Below are 20,869 nucleotides of genomic sequence, written 5' to 3'. Positions count from 1 at the left end.
TTTTGAATTAGTTTTTCTTCCTTCCTTCCAAACCACCCCACCATCCATTGAGATAGTGAACAATATGTTATTAATTATATATGTGAAATCATGATAAATATATTTCCACATTAGTTCTATCATACAAAATTTTTTAAAAATGAGAAAATTATATTTCAAATTTCACTCAGTTCAACAGTGCTCTCTCTAAAGGTGGATAGCATTTTTTTATCACATGTCCTTTGGAATTGAATCATTTTATTGATCAGAGTAGCTAATTCTTTCAAAGTTCATCATCATTACAACTTTACTGTTGCCATGCACAATGATCTCCCCATTCATACATCACTTTCCATCAGTTCAGATAGGTCTCACCAATTTTTTTTGAAACCATTCCACCTTGTCATTTCTTTTTTTTTTTAGTTTTTTTTGCAAGGCAAATGGGGTTAAGTGGCTTGCCCAAGGCCACACAGCTAGGTAATTATTAAGTGTCTGAGACCAGATTTGAACCCAGGTACTTCTGACTCCAGGGCCGGTGCTTTATCCACTATGCCACCTAGCCACCCCCACCTTGTCATTTCTTATGGTGCAAGAGCACTCTATCACAATCATATGTCACAACTTATTAAACTATTCCCTCAATTTGCAATGCATTTTGGTCATTCCCTAAATTTGTAATTCTTTGCTACCACAAAAGAGCTGCTAAAAATATTTTTGTATACTTAAGTCTTGTTCCTTTTTCTTTTATCTCTTTGGGATACAGATCTAGTAATGGTATTGCTACATCAAAGAGTAAGTACAGTTTTATAGCCCTTTAAGCAAAGTTCCAAAATGTTTTCCAAAATGGTTGAAAAACTCATTATTCCATCAATGATTCATTAAGGTAATTATTTTCTCTCATCCCATTTAGTTTTTCATTTCCAATAGATATGAGGTGACACCTCAGATTTATTTAAGTTTGTCTTTCTCTAATCAATAATAATTTGGAGAATTTTCATATGACTACACATAGCATTGATTTTATCTTTGGAAAACTGCTTGTTTATATCATTATACCATTTATCAGTTGGGAAATGACTTTGATTTTTATAAATTTGATTCAGTTCCCCATATGTTTGAGAGATAAGGCCTTTATCAGAGGAACTTGCTATAAAATTTTTAAATATTATTTCATTGTCTATGGTACCTTTTACCTAAATGTAGGTTCCCTGATTAGCTCTTTCAATTAGATTTTTGTTTGTGCTTTTTCTGAAATCATGATTGTTATATCTTCCTTCTTTGTTCAGCTGAAGCTTAATAGATCCTGGACCAGCCATTCATTTCAATTCTGTGTGAGTATCTTTCTGTGCCAAGTGTGTACAAGTATGCAACATATTGCTGAATTATGGTTTCTTTTCTGATTCATTCTGCAATTGCTTCTATTCTATGAGTTAGCTCATATTCACAATTATAATCGCAAACTGTGATCTTTCCTCCACACCATTTTCCTCCATTTAACCTTCTCTCTCTTTTTTTAAATCCTATCCCTGCTCAAAAATCTTTTGAGCTTCTCATCTTTGCCTCTTCTACCTAATCCACCCTTTCCATTAGCATTCCCCCTGAACTCTTATTTCCTTTCCCTCTTTGAGCAAGAGAGATTTCTATGTTCAACACATGTATCTATGTATTCTTCACTCTTTGAACCAATTCCTTCAACCACGAGGATCGAGCATTGCCAGTCCCCCACTTTTCTCCTATACTATGAAAACTTTTCCTACCATGCTTTTTATGTTAGAAAATCTGCCCACTTTACTTTGTTCTTCTCTCTTATCCTGTGTATCCCTCTTTCTCACCTTTATATTCTCTTTTTTTGAAAGCAACAAAACATAATCAACTCAAATTTATGCTCTCTGTCTATGTATACTTCTTAACTACTTTTCCATTTGGTCTTTTTGCTTTTAAAAGGAATAATTTTCTCATGAATTTTTGTGCTTCTTTTATCAAGTTGCTAATTTTCTTTTCATAATTTTCTTACATCATTCATTTTTTCCCACTTTTTCCCTCTTTATCTCTTCTAGGAATTTTTGATGGCCTTGGATCCAATTGGCATTTGTCTGTGAGGCTTCACTTGTAGTTGATATCACATTGTTTTCTTCTTCTTGGTTTATGTCTTGGTTTTCTCTACCATTGTAAAGATTTTTATGGTCAAGTTCTTTTTGTTGTTGTTATCCACTTATTTTCTCAGTCTATTTCTTCTCACCTGTGGGTGGAGAAGCATTGTGCCAAGCTCAGGCTTTGTAAATTTTATGAACTTACAAACTTTATTCTAGAAAAGGTAGGGTCACTCCTGTTCATTAATCAGGAAGGGCCCCTGATCCTCTGTAGTTAGAAGTACTAATGATCTTCTTGGTCCAAGAACTATAATTAATTCCCCTGCTTCCTTGTGATCATCCAAGATCTTCCTATCCAAGAACTGCTTAAGGACAATACAATCACCAATCATCATGATCCATATCCACTGGCAGCAAAGGGTTCCCTGTAGATTCTTTCTTACTAGTTGTCTGATCTCCAAGGTCAACTACAGGTGTTCTTGCCTTGATTCAGACGTTCACCCATCTCTGATGTTACATACTTCTCTTATGGACTTCCTAAATTATCTTTGGATGGGAAATGACTCCCTCTGATCATTTCTTGTCTCTGTCACTCCAAAATTTTATTTGAGGTATTATTTAAAAGTTTTTTGGTGGCAAGGTGGCGCAGTGGATAGAGCACTGGCCCTGGAGTCAGGAGTACCTGAGTTCAAATCCGGCCTCAGACTCTTAATAATTACCTGAGTGGCCTTGGACAAGCCACTTGACCCTATTGCCTTGCAAAAACTAAGAAAAAAAATCTTTTTGGAGGAGAATGTTGGGAGAATCCAATTAGGTTCCAATCTGTGCTCCATCCCAAACTTTTGAGCTTTCAAATGTCATACAAATGTGCATTATTTCTTGGTTTCAATATATAATTCTATTGCTAATGATTTTTGGTTTAGATATGTAATTCAAGGCACTTTCTCTACAAATTCAGAGTGGCATGCTCTTCAATAACTCATAATTTTAGAGATAGAGGTCTTGTCTTGCCCATGGTCATCCCAATAATATGTCAGAAACAGATTTAAACCAATATCTTTCTAATGTGAAGATTAGCACTCTATCCCCTAGGTGATATAGTGCAGAGGGTTCAACTGAAGTCAGGAAGACCCAAGTTTAAATTCAGCCTTAGATACTTACTAATTGTGAGATACTAAACAAATCACTTCACTTTGGTAGACTTCAGTTACCTTATATATAAAATGGGGACAAAAGTGGAATACTTTTTCCTTTCCAAAGGACATTGAAATGGTATCCAAATGTGTTTTTACAAAATTTTCTCTGAATAATAGCAAAAAACCCCATTCTTCATCAAATCCACATGAATTGTGCTTTAATTCATGTACATACATTCACAACCATCTGACATGAATCCTCAAAACAGTGTACTAATTATATAAACTTAAAAAATCCAAATTTATACTATGGCTTTGGGGACATCAAGCATAAGTAAAGTTAGTGATAGGGAAGCCATTTACCACATGTGTGTGTGTGTATATATATATATATATATATGTGTGTGTGTGTGTGTGTGTGTGTGTATAATATAATCCATTCATAGATACAGATATCAATAAGGAAATATGGACTGTATATAGCTTATAAGTACTAGTTCATGATGCTAGAAAATGAATACCTAGAAGACAATAATGAATATTGGTAATACTGACAAGAAAGATCTAGATTCAAATCATGCTTTCTATATAATACTAGAAGAGTGACCCAGAACAAATCATTTAACTTCTTTTAGCCTCAGTTTTCTCATCAGTAAAATGAGGATAATAATAGTATGTGCCTTGAAAGATTATAGTTACTAGTATATGAGATTGGATGTTATAGGCTTTGCAAATCTTAGAGTATCAGATAAATAATATATTATTTTTTGCCTCATCTCTGAAATCCAAACTTCACAGAATTGCTAGATCAATTCTCTGTATCAAACTTCTTGAAAAAAAGAGGATTCTCCCACTTCCTTGTCCTTAGTAATTCTTTACAATTTGCTTTGTGTCCCCATAATTTTAATGAAATTTCTTTCTCAAAGGTCACTACTTATCCTAATCCAATCCAATCCAGTAGCATTTTTTAAAAGTCATCTTCCTCTTGAACTCTCTATAGTTTTGAAAGTTGATTGACCACTAACTCTTTTCTGACACTATTGTCTTTCCTTGACCCTTAAAATATTCACAGCCCCATCACAGATTTGTTATCTTCTTACAAAGCCCTTAAGGTAAGTGTTGCCCAGGGTTCTATCCAAATGTTCAACTCCAAGCAACCCTGACTGAATTTCTTCATTTATAATGTTATGTCATCAAGATGACATTGTTCTTTAAGTAAATGAGCAGTAGCAATATTTCCTTGAAAAACTTTAAAATTTATCTTTGTAACATAACAACTAATACCTCTGGTTCAAATCACAATCTTTGGTTATTTTATATATAATATATATTATAATATATATCATAATATATATATATATATAAAATCCCTGGTTATCATATTTAAATATGTGTTTTACTCAACTATTCACAATAAAAGCCCATTCACTCTGACTTTCAAAAAACCCACTAAATTTATAACATTTAAAAAATTTGACATTTCAAAAGATTTCCATGTTAAAACCTAGTATTTTACTGCTAACTTCATTTTCTTTCAACTTTAACATTATTCTAAAGTTATACTACTCATTCCTTATGAAATATGTCTATTTTAAAGATAAATTTTTAATCAGCTTTGTGAATTAGTCATAGATATAAACAAACCACATTATTTAAACTGATTAACATTAATATGCTCATTCAAAAAATATTATTGGTGCTCATAATGTGTTAAACCAAAGCAATAATTTTATATGAAGTGCTGTACAAACTAGATATTTACATGCCTGGGGTCCATAGCATAACTAATGTTTTATACAAATAAAAATAAATTAGTCAATTATTTTTATTGCCATAATGTGAAACTTTATAGAAGAAATTACTGAAATAAGAAAGATTATCTCTTTTACTCTGCCATACAATTTTATAACACATTAATTTTTGTATTTTAATATATCATTAGAGCCAAGGAGTCAAATAAAGAAAACAGAGATGGTAGGAGTCCTGCTTTCAGTTCAATCCCAAAGCATTTAATCTATCTCCCATCAATGACAATCATCAAACATTCACACATTCCCTCTCACATAATTCTGCAGACATTCTAATACTCTTATTTGAAAATAGTATCAGAATAAAGCTAAAACATTAGACAAATGTTTCATCTAGTTGCATTTTTAAACATGTTATCACTAATCCAAAAATATTGGTTCTGATGATGAAATATTATCATAGCACTCCCGAAGTAAAGGCATGGTTTGACAGCTTTCCTTCTAGTAAATACTAAAAGAAAAATTACTGTTCTGTTAGCAATGGCTGCATAAGCACAGCACCCCAGGGATGCAAGGCTGGAATAAGTCAAACCTTAAATCATTCATTCATACAATATGCTTATTGAACACCTACTGTGTACAAGATCGAGTGTTAGATGCTGTGGAAAATGCAAATGTGAATCTGCAATGTTCCCTATGCCTGAAGATTTATGAACTATATCTAATGTAATGTTGTCCTGTGAGACAAAGCATGGTTGTGAACTGGTCATAGAATTCAAGAGGATCTCTGGGAAGAAGAATTTGTTTCTGCATTATCCTTACTAGACAGATGCTTTTTAAGAAGGTTTCTGAAGGTTAGAGGGGAAAAAATAGATAATCTGGGGAAACCCAAGACCTGAAATGTTTCCTGGGTTTGCTTAAATCACGGGATTCTGGTTGAAGAGACTACAAATATGATCGAGTCACTCAAGTCCAAGCTAATTCAAGCTATATCCAATTCAGAAAGCACACAAATTCAAAACCAAGGAAGGACAAAAATCTTACCATGAACATAAAGATCGATTTATTACTCAGGTCTAGGGGCTTATTACTATATACTTTAAGAGGTATTTTCCAATCTCTATGATCAAAAGATGATGTGATCAATATAGATTAAGCTTCAAACTTCCAGAAAAATACTTGCCTTGAAAAGCAGCTGCATTTCGAGATATCAGGAATTTTAGTGTAGAACTTGAGGTCTGAAGAACTTGCTGTATATCCTGCCGGGCTGCAATTTGATATCTCTCTTCCATCTTTTTAGTGCAGCAAGTAGGATTTTTGGATATGCAAACCTGAAGATCAGGACCTGGAATATGACAAACATTTTATCATTAGACTTATTAGAGAATAACATTAGTAAATACTGTGGGGGGGGGGGGAAGCAATGACTTTTAATTTGGTAAACTAACCACTAGATAAATCAGAATTAACAGCTACCTGTCCTGAAATTGCAGCTTCTTGAAAATATTAGCAACAGATCTACCCCTTTATCACCATCTCCACACACAAGTTCTCCTGGCCTCCAGAGACCATGGCATCTAAGCAATCCAAAGGACTGTGTGTAGGGTTTAGAGTCATAAGACCTGATTTCAAATACTGTTAGTTTGCTAGTTGCATGATCTTGGGCAAGTCTCTCTCTCTCTCTCTCTCTCTCTCTCTCTCTCTCTCTCTCCCCTCTTTGTGTCTGTCTGTCTCTCTCTCCCTTCTTCTTCTCTCTCTCCCCCTTCCTTCCTCTCTCTCTCTCTCTCTCTCTCTCTCTCTCTCTCTCTCTCTCTCTCTCTCCACCTCTGTCTCTGACTCTGTCTATCTCTCTGTTTGTCTCTCTGTCTCTTTCTGTCTCTATCTTTCTCTCTATATTTGTCTCTCTTTCTCATTTGCAAAATGTGGATGATAATAATAGAACCTACCTCCCAGAGATGTTGAAAGGATCAAATAAGGCTAACATGTAAAACACTTTACAAATCTTAAAGTGTGTTTTAAATGCTAGCTATTATTATGAAGAAGCTTATCCATTCAGCTTTGGCACTCTGCCCTTACAGTGAGTGGTCTTTATTAGTGGGTGAGTGAAAACTCACATAACCCAATATTTTTAGCTAGCTAAAAGCAGACCAGGCATCACAACTCTACTGCTTCTCAAATCTTCCTCCAGAAATCCCCAGTTGAAGAAACACAGGCCATCTGCTCTGCCCTCCTTTCTCTTTTTGCTTTTGTTCTGGGACCAATAATCAAATTAATGTGAGTAATACTACTGAAAAAGCATGCCAATCAACTGCTCATGACTCTCTAAACTAAACTTTGTTCCCTAGTCGCATATTCCCAGTAAACATGATTTTTTTTTCATTCATTCATTGATTCTTTCTTTCCCCGTACTGTAGAGAATGGAAAGTGACAAAGCCTCATGTGACAATACAAGCTACTTCTGAGAACTGCTTCTATTATAGAGGATAAAATATTATAGCACACAAAAATTTCAAAGATTCCTTCTATCAACTCTTTTCAATCATTAAAATAATTAAAAGTCCAACAAATTAGCCATATGAAATAAAGAAAAGAAAACTAGATTTGGTTTCAGAGTACTTGGGTTTGAATCCAGTAAATATGTGATCTTGGATAAATCACTTGACCTTTATAAGACTCAGTTTCTTTATCTGTAAAATAATAATACTTGAGCAAACAAATTTATAGGTATTTATCACAATGAAGTGAGAAATTAGATAAAGCACTTTTAAAATTAAAAATAATATTAAATATAAGGTAATATTCAAAATCCCAGTTTCAAAAGTTTAAGTCTATTTCTTTTTCTTATATTCAAATTCAAATTGAAAAATATATAGAGTTTCCAAAAATACCTTATTCCATAGCTTCTCAACATCACAACACATTCTCTTTTTCCTTGCTTCTTCAGAAAGAGAAACATCTCAACTCATGGTGCTAAGTGCCTTTGAACTCAGCCCTTTCGATCTCCTCTAGCAATCATCCATGGCCTTTTTCATGAATCTTTGATTTATCTCTCTCCACTTGGCTTCTTCCCATTTATCCAATATGCACAGATATTCCCATTCCTTAAAAATGAGTCTTTCTTTGACCCTTTGATCTTATTCAGTAATAGTATTATCTCTATTTCCCCTTTAATGTAAAACTTCTTGAAAAAATCATGTGCATTTTAATCCTTCACTTCCTTACTATGCTCTATTTTCTGTCCTTTATAGTATGATTTCTGCTTCCTACCTCCATTTCAGTGAATGTTCTCTCTTATGCTATCAGTAAGCTTCTCATCATGAATTTAAATGACCTTTATCCAATCCTCATCCTCCTTGACTATATGTATTTGACACCATGTCCTGGCTGCTTTTCTATCAACTTCAAGAAACATATTACTTAGACTTGGTATTCCTCTTACTTTGTAAGTATTTCTTTTAATCTAGTATCTTATTCTTTTCCATCTCTTTAAGGTAAATATTACTTGGAATTCTTTTCTCTACCTGCATTTTCTCTTGGCAATTTCTTTCCTTCCCCTATATTTTTTCTTTGTAATTCCTTTAACTTTACAAGAATTCTACCATCACCTCAATATAAAATCTCCTTATTTTTTTTACTTCTAGTCATAACCTCTCTCTTCTTGAGTTCCAGACACATATAACTTGCTATGGTATGTTGATGAAGATCTCCTTGGCACTTGAAAATCACTCTGTCTAAAACATAGGTCATTATTTTTCTTCAAATTTTACTCTCCCTTGAAATTCACCTTTTCTGGAAATGGCATTACCATTCACCAGTGTTTCCAGTGTTGGAATTTTTTGATCCTTCCCTCTTCTAACATCCAGTCCTACTGATCCTATACTTGAAACACATCATACATTCCTTTTATCATCTCCATTCCCACTGCCACTATGCTTACAGAGGTTCTCATTAAAACTTGACTAGAGTATCACAATAATCCCACATGACTTCTTCACTTCATTTTCTTTCCCTCTCATATCTCCTTCATTTTTATATTTTTCCATCGACATAATATATGGATCTATATAATTCCATTGAATTATATAGATCTATGGCTGAAAACAATTTAAGATGTCACCTTGTTCAAACTTCTTTTAAATTTGAGAAAACAGAGAGATTAAGAGCCTTGTCCAACATTAAGCCACTACTTAATCAAAGTGATTAACATCATAAAAGATAATACAGAGTGCATAAAATTGATAGAACACGGATTGAACAAGAATATCCATTAGCAGAGGAGTATTCAGTTGACAGTGTCCAAGTTTCTGTCTCTACTCAGGTTTGTGGAATGTTCTTTATAGATCTGTCCCAGCTTTAGATCTTCCCTAAGGTTGATATTCACTGTATAATAATATTCCTGCCCTAACTTGGTTTCTGAGAAAGCTATTGTCAGATTAGTGTTTATAAATTTGGAAACTGTATAACTATCTCAGCTTTTCAAACTTTGACCTTTGAAAGACTTGTACCCAAAAGCTCTATATACTTTTAAATGAGGAAAGGTTCATAATTACCAATAGGATATGTACTTTTGTACATTTTTACAACAGCATTATTGAAATTCTCTATTGAACCTTTACTATGTTTTTCCACAATCAACAAAAAATATGAAAATAAGTGAATTTTCCAATGCAAAAAAATAACAAGGATAACCGGACTTCTGCAAATCTGTACATTGTAAATGTATGTCAGTTTTCTATTTGCATAAACCATCTTTGGGAAGAGTGAAGAAAAATTCTAAGTCTTTTGTCATTGATGTTTTGAGGACTAAAAGATTTGAAAGCTATTTTTTTATTTGGTTTTACTTAACTGAAAAATGAGCCCTAAGAAGTGCCTGTTTAATTTACAATATTGTCTTCTTTCCCCACTTTTTATTTCTGTAGAAAATAGAAATTTTTACATATTAAAAAAAAGGAGTCAAACATAGTTCTCATGCATTCAAGTTCTGTGGAAAAGTTCAACACCCTTTCCATTGTACAACACTGCTTTACTTCATAGAATAATTGAAAAGTGGGGAAAACCTCCAAGGATCCCATGAATGAAACCCATTAGTTTTAAATATAAGTTTAGAATTCAAGGCTCAGAAAAGTTAAGTGTAAGAAATTAAGCCCAAGAACACACAGGTAGCAGGTAACAGATTCAAAATTTAATCCCACGTCTTCCAACTTCAAATCTAACACTTCACTCCACTGATACCAGATTGTTTGCCTTTTCTGTGTCTCTACTCTGCTCAAAAATAAAAAAAAACTGGCTCCGAATGCTATTTATCAAGGAAAAGTAACAATTCTCGTCTGACCCTCAAGTACCTCCATAATCAATTCCCTTCCTACCTTTCTAATATAGATTCATATTATTACATCTACATATTCTGTGTTCACCATTTTCCTCCAATGTACTGGAGACTAAGGGAATTATAGTCTTTAAATAATGTTTGTATACAGTATGTACATTGTATATATAATTTTATAATATATTTATAATGTAAAAATCTATTATATATTACACAATATTTTGAATTTTTATAATATAAAATGTGTATTTTATACATATATAGATATATATTTTTATAAAATTTATTGTATATATAATTGTGCATATATTTCTATAATGCATATATTATAATGTATATATGTGCTGTTTACAAATGTCAATTAAATGAAATAGTTATATTATATATATATACATACATGTATAATGTTGCAGTTATTTGCATGTCACATACCTCTCTAACTATAAACTCTATGAAAGCAAGACCTATATTTTATAAAAATACTCTAACTCCATTAACTCCAACAGAATTTTCAATACACAGTTGGTAGTTACAAATGCTTATTGAAAGAATTGCTCCTTAATCCTCGGCTAATTTTCCTATAGTTTAAACAAATATCTTTATCATTGATAGTGTTTCTCAGAATTTAATCATTATTTTCATGCCTTTTCTCTTAAACCTAGGTCTCCCATCCTTCCATTCCTCCCATCCTTCCACTCAGGGGCAGCTAGATGGCACAGTGGATAGAGCACTGGCCCTGAAGTCAGGAGGGCCTGAGTTCAAATTCGAACTCAGAATCTTAAAATAATTATCCAATAATTACCTGTGTGATCTTGGGCAAGTCACTTAACCTCATTGCCTTGCAAAAAACAAACAAAAAAAAAAGAGTAGACCTCAGAATAAAATTTGTTTTCATTCAATTAATTGTACTATTCAAATGAGTCTATGCTCTTGTAATATCAGGTGAAATAAGTGAAAAAATAATATCTAAAATGCTACCTTCTATGACATTTATAAATATTTCATGGCTCTTGACCTTTGCAAAACACTCCAAAACTGTTATTTGCTATTTTTCTAACTTAAATTATAACTGAAAGCATTAAAAATGATCATCTTGGTACTGTTAGCAGGAAGTAAAGGCCAGTTCCAAATGCTCTGATCTTGTCAGGGTCGATTCTGAAATGGCAGGAAAGGGCTGGAATGAAAAGAAGCAGATGTGACCATGTTGTCGAACTGTTCCTATTTTTTTCCCCAAGACCCAGGGTTGTCATGAGGTTAATAGAAAACTAATGGTAGAGGAAATGTCATTGTATTTTGAGCATCCCAGGGGAGTAAAAATCATAGCTTTTCTTTTCAGGCTTACACTAACAACACAAAAGGAAAAATATTCATTCCATTAGACATCGAGATTAAATTCAAGTCAACAGGCATAGTTTTCAGACCCAAGATTGCCAGTTTCTCAATGGCATAGAGTTTCCCAAATTAATGGTCAATCTGTATCTGTATTTCATAGGTAGTGCTAAAGTTTTCACCATCCTCGCTCACTTTCAAAAGGTATTTTAATTTTTCCTATTTATTTAGTATTTTATTTCCCCAATAACATATAAAACTATTTTTTTAAGGTTTTTACTAGGCAATGGGGTTACGTGGCTTGTCCAAGGCCACACAGCTAGGTAATTATTAAGTGTCTGAGACCGGATTTGAACCCAGGTACTCCTGACTCCAGGGCCAGTGATTTATCCACTACGCCACCTAACTGCTCCTTAAAGCTATTTTTAACATTTGTATTTTTCTAAATTTTAAGTTCCAGATTCTCTCCCTCCCCACCCTCCTCAACAATGTATTTTTGTAATCAGACAATATATATTTTCAATTAGTCATATTGTAAAAGAAAACATAAACCAAAAAATATGCAAGAAAAATTAAGTTTAAAAAAGCATGCTTCAACCTGTCAGACACCATCATTTCTTTCTCTGAGAATAGATACCATTTTTCATTGTAAATCTTTCAGAGTTAGCTTGGATCATTGTATTCCTATAAATAGCATGTCATTCACTTTGATCATCTTACAATAATGTTTTAACTGTAAATAATGTTTTCCTGATTCTACTCATTTCTCTTTGCATCAATTTATATAAATATTTCCAGGTTTTTCTACTCATCATTTCTTGTAGTATGAAATTATTTCATCACATTCATATACCACAACTTGTCTAGCCATTCCTCAACTAATAGGTATTTTCTTAATTTCTAACTCTTTGTCGCCAAAAAGGGACTGCTACAAATATTTTTGTATATATAGGTCCTTCTCCTTTTAGTTTTATTTAATTTCTTTTGGAATATAGTCCTAGAGGTGATACTACTGAGTTTTTTAGCTTTTTGGGCATAGTTTCAATCTGCTCTCCTGAATGGTTGGTTCCATTTACAACTAACAATCCATTAGTATCTCATTTTTCCCGCTTCTCCAACATTTGTCATTTTTCTTTTCTATCCTTTTAACCAATCTAATAAATGTGAGGCAGTTATCTCAGAATTGTTTTAATTTGCATTTCTCCATTCAATAGTGTTAGAACTTTTTTAATACACCTATAAGCAGTTTTGATTACTTCATTTAAAAACTGTCTGTTCATATTTCTTGATCATTTATCAATTGGGAAATTACTCCAATTTTTATAAATTTGATTCAATTATCTATATATTTGAGAAGTGAGGCCTTTATCAGATAAACTTGCTTCCAAAATTTTTTTCACAGCTATAATTGGCAATTTGTATTTTCCTCCATTCTATTTCCCCCATTTATTCTATTTTCTCTATTCAATTCATATTTCCCTCCTCAAAAATGTTTTGCTTCTGATTACCACAAATCTGCCCTCCCTTCTTCCCAAAATGCCCTCTTCCTCCTATTTTTCTGTAGGGTAAGAGATTTATATATCCATGAGTGGCTGTTATTTCTTTTTTTGAGTAAATTTCAAGGAGATTAAGATTCAAGGGTTCCTGCCACTTCCCCTCTACTAGAAAAGGCTTTTCTTGTCTCTTTTATGTAAGATAATTTACCCCATTCTACCTCTCCCTTTCTCTTTTTCCTAGGTCTTCCTCTTTCTCAACCATTCATTTTATTTTTTTAGATATCATTTTTCATATGCAATTCACACCTGTGCATTCTGACTATATATATACTCCTTCCAACTGCCTTAATAATGAAAAAGTTCTTATAAATTAGAATTATCATTTTTCCATAGGAATGCAAACACGTTAATCTTATTAAGTGCCTTAAGATTTCATATTGCTTGTGAGTGTTATATTTGAAAGTCAAATTCTTTTATTCAACTCTGGTATTTTCATCAAGATTGCTTGAAAGTTCCCTATTTCATTGAAAATACATTTTTCAGGGCACCTAGGGTAGTACAGTAGATAGAGCACCTGCTCTAGAGTCAGGAGTACCTGAGTTCAAATCCGACCTCAGACACTTAATGATTACCTAGCTGTTTGACCTTGGGCAAATCACTTAACCCCATTGCTTCAAATAAATAAAAAATATTTTTGAAAAAAGAAAAAACATTTTTCCCCTGAAGAATTATAATCACTCTTGCTGGGTATGTGACTCTGGGTTGTAATTCAAGCTCTCCTGTCTTCTGAAATAAAATGTTTAAGTCCTTCAACCTTTAATGTAGAAGTTTCTAAATCTTATGATATCCTGACTGTGGCTACACAATACTTGAATTGTTTCTTTCTGATTACTTGTAATGTTTTCTCCTTGACCTGGCAACTCCAGAATTTTCTATTCCTGGGAGTTTTCATTTGAAGATCTCCTTCAGAAAGTGAGAGTGGTTTCTTTCAATTTTTATTTCTATCTCTAGTTACAGAATATCAGTTTTCCTTGACAATTCTTGAAAGATGAAGTCTATGCTCTTTTTTTTATCATGGCTCTCAGGTAGTCCAATTATGTTTTTAAAATTATCTCTACTAGATCTATTTTCTAGGTTAGTTGTTTTTTCAGTGAGATATTTCACTTTTTCTTCTTTTTTATTATTTTCATTTTTATTGCAGTTTTTTTAGTTCTCATAAGGGCATTTTCTTTCATTTGTTTAATTCTAATATTTAAGGGATTATTTTCTATAATGAGCTTTTAAAATTTTTTTTCTCTTTGACTAATCTACTTTTTAAGGAGATCTTTTCTTTAGTGAATTTTTATGCCTCTTTTTCCATTTGGTCAACTCTGCCTTTTAAGCAGTTATTCTCTTCAGTAAAGTTTCATATATCATTTTTCCATTAGGCCAATTCTACTTTTCAAATGATTCTTCTCCTAGTTAGATTTTTGTACTTCTTTTGCCATTTGGCCTACTCTGTTTTTTAATGTTCTATTTTCTTCAGTATTTTTTATGTGATGCTTCCTTTACCAACTTGTTGATTTATTTTTCATTATTTTTTGCCTCACTCTTATTTCTCTTTCCAAATTTTCACTTATCTCTTTTTTTTAGGGTTTTTTTTTTGGTAAGGCAAATAGGGTTAAGTAGCTTGGCCAAGGCCACACAGCTAGGTAATTATTAAGTGTCTGAGACCGGATTTGAACCCAGGTACTCCTGACTCCAGAGCCGGTGCTTTATCCACTATGCCACCTAGCTGCCCCTCACTTATCTCTCTTACTTGATTTTCAAAATCCTTTTTTTGAGCTCTTCCAGGTCCTGAGAACAGTTTATATATTTCTTGGAATCTTTGGATGTAGGAGTTTTGACTTTGGTGTATTTTTCCTGAGTGTATGTTTTGATCTTTCTTGTCACCATAATAACTTTCTGCCCATCAGAATTTTTTTATTTGCTCTTTTTCTAAGCTATTTCTTGATTTTTCTTTTATTTGGGGTTTTTTTAGAAGGCAATAGGATTAAGTGATATGCCTAAGTGCATACATCTAGTTAATTATTAAGTAACTGAATCCAGATTTGAACTCAAGTCCTCCTGACTCCAGAGCAGGTACTCTATCCACTGAGCCACCTAGCTGCCCCATTTCTTGATTTTTAACTCTTTACTCTGCTTCCAGGGTCAAAGGTGCAGCATCCCAAGTTTCAGTGATTTTGTTCAGTTGTTTTCAAAGACACTTTCTAGGGACATGTAAACTTTCAGTTCTTCTAAAGTAGGGTGATCTAAAGAGAGATGTGCTATGTTACCACTCTCCTGACCTGTGATCTGGTCTGTGAGTGACCACAATCTTCTGCCCTGGATCCATATGGGGGTCCCTGCTCTACAGTACTCACAAGCTCCGGTGTGTCACTGCTCCTCCTCATCCTGGAATTACAACCCAATCTGAGTAAGAGCAAAGCAACAGAATCCTGCCCCCAGTACCGTCAAAAATATATGCTTCTTACTGTTGTTTTATGGACTTACAGACTGGGCTGGGAGCTCTGGAAGCAGCAGCTACCACTGCTGATTCAGTCACTCCTGAAGTCCACTACTGGTTTCCTGGGGTCTGGTCTACCCTAGCATGACCTGTTTTGGACTGCACTCTACTCTGACCATAGTACAACAGACTTTCCCTGCTGATCTAAATTGTTTAGACTGAAAAATTGTTTCACCCCATCCTTTTGTGGATTCTGCCACTCCAGAATTGGTTTTAGAGTATTATTTAATGGTGTTCTGAAAGGTTTTGGGGAGAACTTAGCCAAGTCCCTGCCTTTTCTCCAGCATCTTGGCTCTGTCCTTCTCAACAAAAGATTTTTAACTTTGCCTTCAGAACCAATGTTTTTTTTCCTTTTCAAATGAACAGATAAGATGATAGATAAGTTGTTGGTAGATAAGTTGATAACCAAAGTATGTTACTGAACCACTGTGGTAAAAGAACTTCCTCATTTTCCAAGTAGACTGTGCATATGACCAAGGATTTTCCAGTTCAGGTTTTATGACTTTTGTTTATTTGCATCCTCAATAAAATGAGTTCACTATCTAGGACTGAAAAGAGAGAAATGAAAGCTATTTTGGAAAATTACTGCTCTGTTGATAAGTAAAATAAAATTTGTGAAGAGAAAAATTAGGTATCAATTCAATCTTCCCTATAGATGCTGGTAGTGGTAGGAATGATAGTGGTACCTTCTATGGAGACAACAGCAACTTCTAGAAACATAGTCCCACTGCATGAAATATCCAAAGATTTAAGACCTGTATTTCTATCATTTTAATCATGTACTTAACACATGTACTTAATTGTCCAAATATAAACTAAGTCCCAGATCATCTTTGATGACATATTCATTTTAATTCACACTAACTCTTCTCACATAATCCTTCCAATTCCCTGACCTCCCAGAACATTAGTCTCAGGTCAGACACTATCTCTATTCCACCTAAATCAATCTCTCTCTCTCTCTCTCTCTCTCTCTCTCTCTCTCTCTCTCTCTCTCTCTCTCTCTCCACACACACACACACACACACACACACACACTGAACAGCAGACTTTAGGCTTATATCATCAAATGCCTGAACCTCTCAAAATAGAACTCTAAAATTCTGTCCTTTCCTATACCTTTCTTGTCCTGTCTTCAAGAGCTGGTCCTAGTCCTTCATCCTGTTCCCTAAGTTGCTTACCTTTGATCTAGCTTCTCCTTTTTTCAAAATCTGGATCCCATTGTTAACCAGTTAAAAACAAAGCAAAGTCCTCCACCTCTCAGTTTTTTCTTTGTCCTTCCATTATTCATATTCTTCTAATTCTTACACTCACTTCACCTCCTTTCTGCTTTCCATCTTCCCCATTCTTCCCCTCCCTTCCACTTTCCATCTTCCCCATTCCCAGCCCTATTACCACTGAAAACTGCTAGAGTAAATCACATCATTTATAGTGGATCCTCTGCAAATTTTTATTATCCAACCCTAATTGATCCCTCAGAGATGCAAAAGAAATCCTTAAATTCTTCTCTGATTATTTTCCATAGGGATTATTCTAAACCTCATCTTCTCTTCTTCAGATTCCAGCCTTTCTACTAAGCAAATGATCTTACCTCCAGCTTTATTTTGCAGTTTAAACTATCTGAGGTGAGTACCTTCAGAACTCCTCTTGATATTTACCCAGTGAACTCTCAAATGCTCTAATTTTAAAGAATAAGATAACCTCGACAAGGCTAACCCTTCAATTCATGCCCTTGAACTGATCTCCTTGATCTGCTGGGTCAATCATTCTCACTCACATTAAATATCTCCCTTCCTCTTCTTCTCCATTGCCTACAAAAAAAAATCGTTTCTCTTCCAGCCTTAAAAAAAAATCAGCCTTCAGTTCTCTCATCTATCCATACTCTCCTTCTAACTTTCCTCCATATCTTTTTTCTTTTATTTCCTTACCTATACCCATTTACTCCTCAATCACTATTGACCTCTCCATTCTATTAAAGCTGCTCTCTCAGAGCCCCACCCCTGCAAAAATTAGTCATAGCCCCAAGGGAAATGGAAATATACTGCTTTTTAAATCAAATGAAAGATTTCACATTTTTGAAAATATGAACCAAAGAATCTAAAGCATTAAAGAATAAGATGTAATAAATTAAACATGTCATATACTGTGCTTCCAGGTTTTCAAGAAAAAATTTCAACTGTATTCAGAAAATGATTTATTCCTAATATCCTTCCTTGCATTATATCTAGTTTTAAAAGAAATCCTTATAATTATCAGTCATTTTCACATTTCATATTTTAAACAATAAATTTCCATTGTATTTTTAAATTAATTATCTCATGTTTAAAAACAAGTCTGAAGTTATTTGTTTGAATTTCAAGTAGAGGGTTAACTTAAATGAGGAGTTCAGAAGCCAAAACTAGTTATTTTCATTGCTCAGTTTCAATAACAATACAAGGTTCAATTATCAAAAGCAATCACAAAAAATCATGGAAAGAATATTTTTTAAAAAAGGAAAAACTACACTAACCAGAACTAGTTTTTTCAGAGAATGCTTACCTATTGGTAACCTTTTTATATCTTTCAGAAATGAAGAATATCAATATTGAAGTACCCTCCCTTCACTCACACTTAACTACTTTGGTAGTTGTGTGGTGATTTGCTACAGTAACGTGGAAATTCAATATAAACAGGACTAAATACTTTTAGTTTCTTTTAGATTTTTTACATCATTCAAACAATTTCAGAAATTAATTTCTGCCATTCAGCACCATAACAAACTCATGCTTGTGTCCTCTTTTCCTCCTTTAAACACTTTTCCTGTGCTCCAAATAATTATACTGTGATGAAACGTAGGTGAGGTGTTAACACCTCAAGACAAAAATTTTTAACAAGGTCAATGCCATCTTCCTTCCAATAGATGGTCTCACTTTTAAAATGGATCCCAATAAAGAGATAGAAACGATGAAAGTGGCGAAAGTATTGACAGCAAATTTCACCTCACATTCCCTCACAGGAAAACAACATGAACTCCAAATACCCAAGGACTCAAAATCTACTATCAAAATAGAATCAATGCTTAATCAAAAAAATATAGATTTTTCAATTCCACAGTTGGCATAAAGTCAAAAGCTCTCTCCAGAGTGTATAGTGTATCTTTATTGATCTTTAAGGCACCATCATTTCCAGTTCAGCTACATATGGAAACATTAGTATACCCATAGAGCCACTGGGGTTTTTAAGACAGTGACTTTTTAGGAGTTAATGATCTGTACAATTCATACAGTGACAAGATGGTCTTGACATGCACCAAGGGTAATAGTATAGCTTCTCTTCCATCATCCTGAGTCTTCTCTTTGTCATCAAAAACATGTCTGGCCATATACTTTACATGCCATTATCACAAACTGGCCACATCAACATTTTCACTTGCACAGGTTTTCTCCATTGCTCTTAACTTTAACCTCTACTCCAGAGATGTTAAAGCAAAATTCAGTCTAACCTACCCAGAAATACTTCTAAAAACAAAATATGAATTTTAATCCTTTTCAATTTTATATATGTATACACACACATTATATATATATACATACATACATATATATATATATATATATATATATATATAAAATCTTTCTATGCAAATACTATATAGCAAGACAATTTTGGCTTCTGAAATTATAGTTTTACAGGGTAGAGCCCATTTCCAGATTCTTTCTAAACCACTTCTAAATATGAAACATGCAACACCACTAACAACATTATTTAGGTGAAATAATTGATATCAAGCACCTAGATAGAAGTCTGTATGGTCCACACCCTAGAATGGTTATGATCAAGACTTACCACAACAGTATAAAAACTACCCAACAAAAAAAAAGGAGATCAAATAAGTGCTATAAACCAGCTCTATGTTTCAAAATATTTTACTTTAAATTGAACACTCCCATTATGATTTAAGGAAAATTTGTCATAAAAGAAGGAGGGGAAAAGTACAAAACAAAGATTGTTCTTGGTCCTCTATAATATAAAATTTAGAAAAGAACACATCTTTGATTCAGAAATTTTACTGATTCAAGTGAAATTTCCCAGATAATGATTTTGAATTAAGATTATTTAAAGAGATTAGGACATTTAACTTTTGTCTCAACATCTCTAGGGGAAAAAAGTTTGCAGTCAAAATCATTCATATGGGGAATTCGTAACTAAACACTCTCAATAAACAAGAGAGAAAATATATTGACAAATTAAGCATAGTACTTTAAAAAATTAAGGAAGTCAAGTTAACAATTTCCTTTTAAATTAAAAAATAGAAATCCTGAAAAATCAAACAAATTAAGAAAATAGAAAACACACACACACAAACTGAATTATTAAATAAAACTAGAAGCTAGGATTTTAGTAGGGAATGGGGTAATAAACTGTTAGTTAATTTAATTCAAAGAAGAAAACCAGATAACGAACATCAAAAATAAAAATGATAAATTCACAGGAAATAAAGAAATCTTTTAAAAAAACAATTAGAAAGGACTTCATTCAATTATATGCCAATAAAATGAAAATCCAAATGAAATGGATATTTATAAAAAAATTTTAAAATTTCCAGATTAACATCAAGAAAAAGAGGAAAAACTGAATGACAAATAAATGAATTTTCATAAAGAAAAAAATTAAGGGTGAATTCTATCAAATATTTGAAGAACAAATAATTCCAGTACTACAAAAAGTTTAAAAATAGCAAAAGAAGTCATCATATCAAATTCCTTCTGATACAAATATGGTCTCAATACCTAAACCAGTAGAAGATGAAACAGAAATAAAACTATAGATCAATAATTCTAATGAATATTGATGCAAAAATCTTAAATATTAGTAAGAGGACTATAGCAACATATTATTAAGACTATATCCTGTGACCAGGTCTGATTTCTGTTAAGAATGCAAGGCAGCTTCAATATCAGGAAAATTATAAACATAATTGACCATCTTAATAGTCAATAAACTTAATAGACCAACAAGAATTATAAAAGGTATATAAGTATTTCAATAGATGTGGGAAAATATTTTAACAAGATACAACACCTATTTCTGTTTTTAAAAGCACACATACTTGAAAACAAAGGAATAATTTTTAAAAGGTTGGAAGGAAAAAGCCCAAACAATACCAAATCTTAAACTATACTACAAAGCACTAAAACAAAAATCAAAGCAATTTAATACAGGTTAAGAAATAAAGAGGTT

General features: G+C 33.1%; 1 protein-coding gene across 5 annotated transcripts in view; it reads right to left on the bottom strand.

The window, feature by feature from the left end:
• The window catches only part of GPC5 (glypican 5), a 2,040,883-nt gene that overhangs the window by 1,950,025 nt on the left and 69,989 nt on the right, over positions 1-20,869 (bottom strand). For all 5 annotated transcript variants that reach the window (XM_074191892.1, XM_074191893.1, XM_074191894.1 and 2 more), the window contains exon 2: positions 6,137-6,298. In XM_074191892.1, coding sequence (XP_074047993.1) covers positions 6,137-6,298 — 162 coding nt within the window. The remainder of the gene's footprint in view (positions 1-6,136; positions 6,299-20,869) is intronic.

This window comes from Macrotis lagotis, chromosome 6 (genome assembly GCF_037893015.1).
Source record: "Macrotis lagotis isolate mMagLag1 chromosome 6, bilby.v1.9.chrom.fasta, whole genome shotgun sequence".
Lineage (NCBI taxonomy): Eukaryota > Metazoa > Chordata > Mammalia > Peramelemorphia > Peramelidae > Macrotis > Macrotis lagotis.
Note: the sequence above shows the minus strand (reverse complement) of the source record. Positions and strands in the feature narration are given on the sequence as shown.